Source organism: Caenorhabditis briggsae (assembly GCF_000004555.2).
Source record: "Caenorhabditis briggsae complete genome, chrIV, whole genome shotgun sequence".
NCBI lineage: Eukaryota > Metazoa > Nematoda > Chromadorea > Rhabditida > Rhabditidae > Caenorhabditis > Caenorhabditis briggsae.
In genome coordinates this window covers 2,984,189-2,991,352 of record NC_013487.2, presented here as the reverse complement: position 1 = coordinate 2,991,352, position 7,164 = coordinate 2,984,189, and the positions used below count along the sequence as shown (strand labels likewise).

General features: G+C 37.1%; 2 protein-coding genes across 2 annotated transcripts; one reads left to right on the top strand and one right to left on the bottom strand.

Annotated features, from left to right (window-relative positions):
* Positions 1-1,736: 1,736 nt before the first annotated feature.
* Positions 1,737-6,830, top strand: Cbr-lact-9 (the record flags this gene model as incomplete). Its single annotated transcript, XM_002647152.1, has 6 exons — positions 1,737-1,892; positions 1,942-2,050; positions 2,657-2,760; positions 2,811-2,921; positions 5,290-5,873; positions 6,638-6,830. The coding sequence occupies 6 exons, from the start codon at positions 1,737-1,739 to the stop codon at positions 6,828-6,830; spliced, it is 1,257 nt and encodes a 418-aa protein (XP_002647198.1).
* CBG22375 lies at positions 3,003-4,123 on the bottom strand (the record flags this gene model as incomplete). Its single annotated transcript, XM_002647153.1, has 3 exons — positions 3,003-3,070; positions 3,677-3,980; positions 4,034-4,123. The coding sequence occupies 3 exons, from the start codon at positions 4,121-4,123 to the stop codon at positions 3,003-3,005; spliced, it is 462 nt and encodes a 153-aa protein (XP_002647199.1).
* Positions 6,831-7,164: the final 334 nt, after the last annotated feature.

The following is a 7,164-nucleotide window of genomic DNA, read 5'->3' as shown; positions in this document are numbered from 1 at the left end:
CCACCTTTTTTTGAATTTTCGAAATTTCAGAGAAAATGACACGCGGAATGAAAAAGAAGGTTCTGAGAATGACAAAAACAAACAAAGCAGGAAAATGCTCGATTTTCAGTCAAAAAATCGCCTAAATTCAGCAAAATCGTTTGAAAACCCTCAAAATTATTAAAAGAACAGCGAAAAATCGTCAAAACTTGCCCGAAAAATTACCAAATTCCGGCTCGAAAAATCACATTTTTTGGCGAAAATTTCACATTTTCAGCTCAAAAACACCCCATTTCTCTCCAAATTTCCAGCTGAAATTTCAGATTTTTAGCTCGAAAATTCCCAAAATTTCAGGTCTTCATGGAAGTCACAAAACACGGTCTTCGAATATCGGCTGCGCGCTCTCGCCTCGTCAAACTACGAATTCCGCTCATCGAGCTCGTCCTTCTGACGACGTTCGTTGATGGTTTTGGAAAGTTCGTTTTTGAATTAGGCGCCACGTTCAAATTTTTCGAAAAAATGGCCAAAAATTCACTAGAAATTGCTTTAAACTCCCGGAACAATTGTGCAAAATTCCGAAAAAAAAAATCAAAACTTTCGAAAAAATCCCTGATGAAATTGCGAAAAATTCCTTTAAAATCTATGAAATTTGCCGGAATTTCGACAAAAATTGGCGAGAAAATCTTTAAAAATCCCTACAAAATTGCCAAAAATCCCTTTAAAACCGTCAAAAATTCCTGAAAATTGTCGAAAAATTGCTAGAAAACCACTAAATTAGCTGAAAATCCCTGAAAATAGCCAAAAATTTTGGAAAATTCTCCAACAAATCGGCAAAATTTCTGGAAAATTCGCAAGAAAAATCCCTGAAAATCGCCAAAAAATCCTAAAATTGTCAAAAATTCAAAATTCCAGAACCCATGCAGTATTCGTCGAGAAGAGCACCACAACGCGATATCAACTGCATCTATTACAGTTGGCTGATGATATGGCAGCAAATGTTCTGTGTAGTTTGGTCAAGGTTTGAAATTTGAATTTGGCGCCAAAATTTGAATTTCTTCCAGAACGCATTTGTGGAAGCCGAGGAAGCGAGCGCCCTTATTGAGGTGATAGAACCGCCTTCTCCGTCGATTGCTTGATTTTCATCGATTTCTTTTGTATTTTTCCCTGTGATATTTCAATAAAAAGTGCCTTTCTTTTTCTCTATTACTAAAAATTGTCTTAAAAATGTAAAAAAATCATTGGAAAATAGCTTAAAATTCAAGTTTTTTTGTTAAAAAAATATTTTTTCAGAGATTTTTTTTCTTGAATTTTTGCATGAAAATATGAAATTTTTCCAAAATTTTAGCGATTTTTCGTTATTTTCAGAGATTTTCTTCGAAATTTTTTAGACTGAAAATCGAATATTTTTTTTCTGAAATCTTCAATTTTTTTTTCGGATTTTTCGCGAAATTTCGATTTTCAACCAATTTTTCAAATTTTTGAGAATTTTCCTTTTTTTTTGAAAATTCCAAATTTCGATTTTTCACTATCTTCAAAGATTTTTCGGAATTTTTTGATGGCTCAAAATTGGGAAATTAAAAAAATTTTTTAAAAATTTGTGAATTTTTCCTGATTTTATGCAAAATTTCAGTGATTTTTTGGAATTTATCTGAAAATCGAAAATTTTTGTCAATTTTTCGATATTTCGCAATGAAAATATGTAGAAAATCAATAAAATTAGCCTAAAATTAAATTTTTCATTTTCCGAATCTTCCAGAATGCGTTGGTACTCGAACGCTAGAGTACTCCTTGGAGCCAGTGTCCTCGCGGTCCCCCTGGCTGCCGCGACTGACAAGTTCTCTGAAAAATTCAAAAAATCTGAAAACTTAGAGCAAAAAATCCAGAAAGCAAGGGAAATGGTGGAGACGACTATGGTAAGTATCTTCTGAAAATGGAAAAATTCGAATTTTTAAAAAATTTAAGGCGATTCAAGGCATTCCGGGACTGTCGATAGCGGTGACAGTTGATGGAAAAATGGTGTGGAAGAGTGGATTCGGTTATGCGAATCTGGAAAGTTTGGCCAGGTGTACAGGTGGGTAGGTTTGGCGGGAATTCATAAATTCAAATAGTGGAAAATCGAAAATTAAAAAAAAAATTTACAACAACTCGAAAAATTGGCAAAAATTGAAACTTTCGCAAACAATGAAAAATTCCAAAAAATTGAAAATTTGGAGAAAAATCGAAAAATTCAATTCTGAAATTCTTGCAAGAAAAAAATTGGGAAATTTGGTATTACCGTGGTATTTTTAGATTTTTCGCCCTTTTCCAAATTTCAGCAATTTTTTTTAGACTTTTCCCAAATTTCGGAATTTTGTGATTTTCGGCAATTTTCTGAATTTCTTAAAAATTTTCGATTTTTGACAAATTTTCACAATTCTCCGATTCTTCAGCAGTTTTTCGATTTGTCGACATTTCTGCAATTTTTCCAAATTTTCGGATTACTGCAAATTTTCGATTTTATGCTAAAATTCTGATTTTTGAATTTTCTATCGGACAAAATATAAGTTCGATTTCACCCAAAAACCTTCAAAACTCGGGAAATTCTCCAAAAAAAACGACAACAACTTTTTCCAATTTTCTGCCAAATTTTCGATTTTTGGAATTTTTTAGATTTTTCCCTAATTTCGAAAATTTCCAGCCGACTCCGTCATGCGAATCGCCAGCATCAGCAAACCAATCACCGCCACGCTGGCTGCGCAGCTCGTTGAGAACGGAAAACTCGACCTGGACGCCGATATAAGGGTGAAAAACTCAACCATCTGAAAAAAAACCTGAAATTTTGAACTTTTCAGAAGTATCTCTCCGAATTCCCAGCGAAAAAATTCGCCGGCGAAGATGTGACACTCACAATGAGACAGTTGCTCTCGCATTCTGCGGGAATTCGGCACTATGCGAATCCAAAGGTGAAAACGGCAAAAAGCTTTATTTATATAGCGAATTTTCTAAAACGAAAACAAAAAAAATCGGGAAAATTATACAAACATTTAGGCCTCCTTCTTCTGCTTCTTCTGATAGTCCTTGAGAGCGGCCTGGATCGCGTCCTGGGCGAGCACTGAAAAAAATAGGAATTGGCAAATTTTCTAGAAAAAAAAAATCGGAAATTTTCGAGTATTTCAAAGGAATTTAGGCCTAAAAATTGGTTTTTTCGAATTTTTGCTTGAAAAAATCGGTCTTGTAGCGGTTTTTCCAGAAAAAAAAACCCGAAAATTCGGGTAGTTTTCGAAAAATTAGGCCTGTTTTCGAGACGAGAATTTAAAGGAGCATCGCGGCCGACGATTCATGGGCTTCGAAGCGATTTGGCAAGCTACTGTACTAAAGGCGCATGGCCAAATTTCGCGTCGGGCATCGCAACGAAAAGCTAAAAATTACTAAACATATGTCGATTTTTGCCGTTTTTTGGTTGTTTTCTCGAATTTGTTTCCTAACAGTTCGAAAAAATGCCGAAGCGAATTTCCTGGAAAAAAAACACAGAAAATTCGGGTTTTTAGAAGAATTTAGGCCTCGAGGCAACTTGATGTAAGGGCATACTGTATTAAAGGCGCATAGCCAAATTCTGCGTCGGGTTTCGCGACGAAAAGCTTAAAATGCTCTGTTTTCGGTCAAATTCTTTTGAATTTTCGCGAAAAAAAGTGAAAAAACCAAGAAATTAATACAGTACTTGAACAATGAAGTTTGACTGGCGGCAAGCACAACTCCTTGGCAATCTCATCGTTCTTGATCTTCGACGCGTACTCAATGGTCTTTCCATTGATCCATTCAGTGGCCAGAGAGGAGCTGGCGATGGCGCTGCCACATCCGAACGTCTTGAATTTGGCTTCGACGATTTTTCCGTTATCGTCAACGCGAATCTGAAGTTTCATGACGTCGCCGCAAGCTGGCGCGCCGACGATTCCCGTGCCGACGTTCTTGTCGTTTTTGTTCAGCGAGCCGACGTTTCGGGGGTTTTCGTAGTGATCGATGACCTGAAAATTATTAAAAATCAATAAAAAATTAATAATTTTCAAGGATTTTTCACCTTTTCATGATAATAAGCAGCTGAAGTGGCTGCAGGCGCCGCGACTTTCTGCAGAAGTCCTTTTGCAGCGAGACTGATTTGAAGCGACATTTTTCTGGAATTTTAGCAATTTGAATGACGAAATTTCAGAAGAATCTAGAAAAAATTGAGTGAAAACTATATCGTCAACACTCGTTAGCGACAGAGATCACTTGCCGAGAAATAGTGTGTGAGATGGAGAGAGCGAGACATGTGATGGAAGAGAAACTCGAGAAAGTTAGGCCACGAGAGGGATTTTTGGTGTTTCAAGGAAAAAATTCTAATCGAAGGGGAAGGCAATTGGGTTCAAGCGAGGGGGTCAGAAAAAGCGCCCCAGAAAACTCGTAGGCCAGAAGAAATTTAATAATTTTAAAATGAACTCGGGTTTGAAATAGATCATGATCTCTTTCAAAAAAATCAACGGGTTGCAACGCGCGTATTCTCGCTCATCCTTTAAAACTGTGATACTCAGCCAACGAAGTTCGGCAGCGAATTGAGAACGACTCCCTCGCTTGAACCCAAGTGGGAAGGGAGTGTTGATAAGGGAAAATAGATGTGAAAACTGATTTTTTCAACAGGAAGATAGAGAATTATCGATGAAAAGTATTATTTCTAGCAGAAAATCCCAAAAATGTGCCAAAAAAACGGTGAAAAACGATGAAAATTGCGAAAAAAAAACTGAAAAAATTGTTTACAAAAATTTTCTAGCCGTTGCGAAAACCCACTCAACTAATCAAGTCATGCGCCTTTAAGGACTACAGTAACTAGTTTTTTTCCTAGTCGTTTCGGGGACCCGAAGAAATAAACAAGCTATGCACCTTTTAAACTACAGTAACCCTATTTTTATGTCGTTGCGAGAATCCAGGGAATTCAACAAGGCGTGCGCCTTAAAATTACAGTAGTCAACTTTTGCGAAATTTTTGCAACTTTTGGCCCAAATTTCGCAAAATTTTCGCCTGAAATCAACCAGAAAATTGATAAATTGGGTTAAATTTTGCTTTAAACAGTTTCAGAAAATTTTTAAAAATCAGAAATCTATAAAAATCGAAAAAAAATCTGCAATCGGCGATTTCCTTTTGAAACTCATCTCACTAATTTCTACTATGCGCCTTTATGGATTACTGTAGTTTTTGAAATTCTTTATAAACTTTGCATTTTTAGTCGGTTTTCGGTAATTTTTCAGCGAATTTTTCACGGAAAACCTCTTAAAAAACGAAAAAAAAAGATAATTTTTCAAGAAAAAATCCGCGACCCTCGAAGACCCATCGAACAACAACACAGAAGTGCCGGAATTCCTGTCCAACAAGCCCTATGCGACCTCCTTGGAAGCTCTTGAAATCTTCAAAAACGACGATTTGGTGGCGAAACCCGGCTCGAAATTCGCTTATACCACGTTCGGATTGACTCTAGCTGGCGCTGTACTCGAAAAATGTTCTGGAAAATCGTATGGGCAGCTGGCGACCGCCCTTTTCTCGGATCTCGGAATGCGGCATACTCAACTGGATACAAAGAAGAAAATTGTGACGGGAAGAGTTGGCTACTATCAGAGAAACTCGAAGAATATTCTGGAAAACTGTCCGGAAGTCGATTGTTCGAATAAATACGCGGGAGGGGGGATCATCTCGAATGTGACCGATTTGCTAATTTTCGCAAATGCTATTCTGAATATTTATCGATCGGAATACCGAAAAACGATTGTTGGAGAAGAGACAATTCGGAAATTTATCAGTGAACAAGTTCCTGTTGACGGGAAAAACACTTCTGCTGGGCTAGGGTGGTTTTTGGTTGATGGAACTGAGATTAAGTCGATTGAGGGCAATGTGTAAGTTTGGAAAAGTGTGGTTTGCTGAAAACTGCAAAAGAAAGTCGCTGAAAATCGCCCAAATACCCATGAAAAGTCGTAAAAGCACTTTTGCATGCGATCGCGGCGAAACCCGAGACAATGAAACTTTGTGTGTGCCTTTAAGGATTACTGTACTTTTAAAAATATTTTTTACAATTTTTGTGATTTTCAGGACAGTTTTCTTGTATTTTACACTATTTTCAAGCTAAAATGTGCTGCAGATTGTTTAAAATGGTAAAATTTCAGCGAAAATCGCTAGAAAATTGTGTGAAAAGCGCTAAAATTACGATTTTCCTAAGTGTGGTGAGACCCGCCGCAACGTATCTTATGATGCGCCTTTAAGGATTACTATAGTTTTTAGAAAAATTTGTGGGTGATTTTAGGGATTTTTCGCCGATTTTTGATGAGATTTTTGACAATAAAAGTTAAACAATTTAAATTTTTAACGCCCGTTTTCCAAAATTTGCAAAAAAAATTGTCGAAAAATCTCCAGAAATCAAAAGAAAACGCGCCAAAGTTTCATTCGTGGCGAAACCCGAAACAACTAAACTCGACATGCGCCTTTACGGATTACTGTAGTTTTTTTATCGAATTTTCACTCAATTTTCGCCGATTTTAAACTGAAAATTTCGAAAAAAAGAAACATTTACATTTCCGTGATTAATTTTGCAATTTTCAGCGAATTTCCTCTGGATTTTCACTATTTTTTCGCCGATTTTATTGGACAATTTCGAATTTTTCAGCGCCAATTCTCCATTCTTCTACCACACGGGCGCTGCCGTCGGCGCCTCCTCCGTCCTTCTCATCAAACCTTCTTCTCCTTCGACGTCTTCCGAATCTTCTGGAGTCTGCGTGGCGATCCTTTGCAATCTCCAAAACGTCTCCGTGCTCAGTTTGGGCCGAGATATCGGCGATTTGTTTCATAATTCGATGTGATTACTGTATTTTTGTACTATTTTACATTCCAATTTTTATTATTTTTCGGCAATTTTATTTGAAACGCAAGACAACCATATACTGATATTTCTTTGGGAAAGTGAGAGAAGTGATATTATGCTTGTCTGAGAAAAAAAGGTTGAGACACAGAGAAAAAGTGTCTGCGTCTTCACCGTTTGTGTGCTATTTAGGCTCTCCGCTTCGATATCGCTACCGTATTCAGACTGCAAAAAAAACTCACTAACCTTTTTTTTCTCAGACAAGCATATTGTCGGAATAAAAAAAGTGACACTCGGTGTTTGCGTACTTTGATTCCCGCCTCCCCCCACCGACG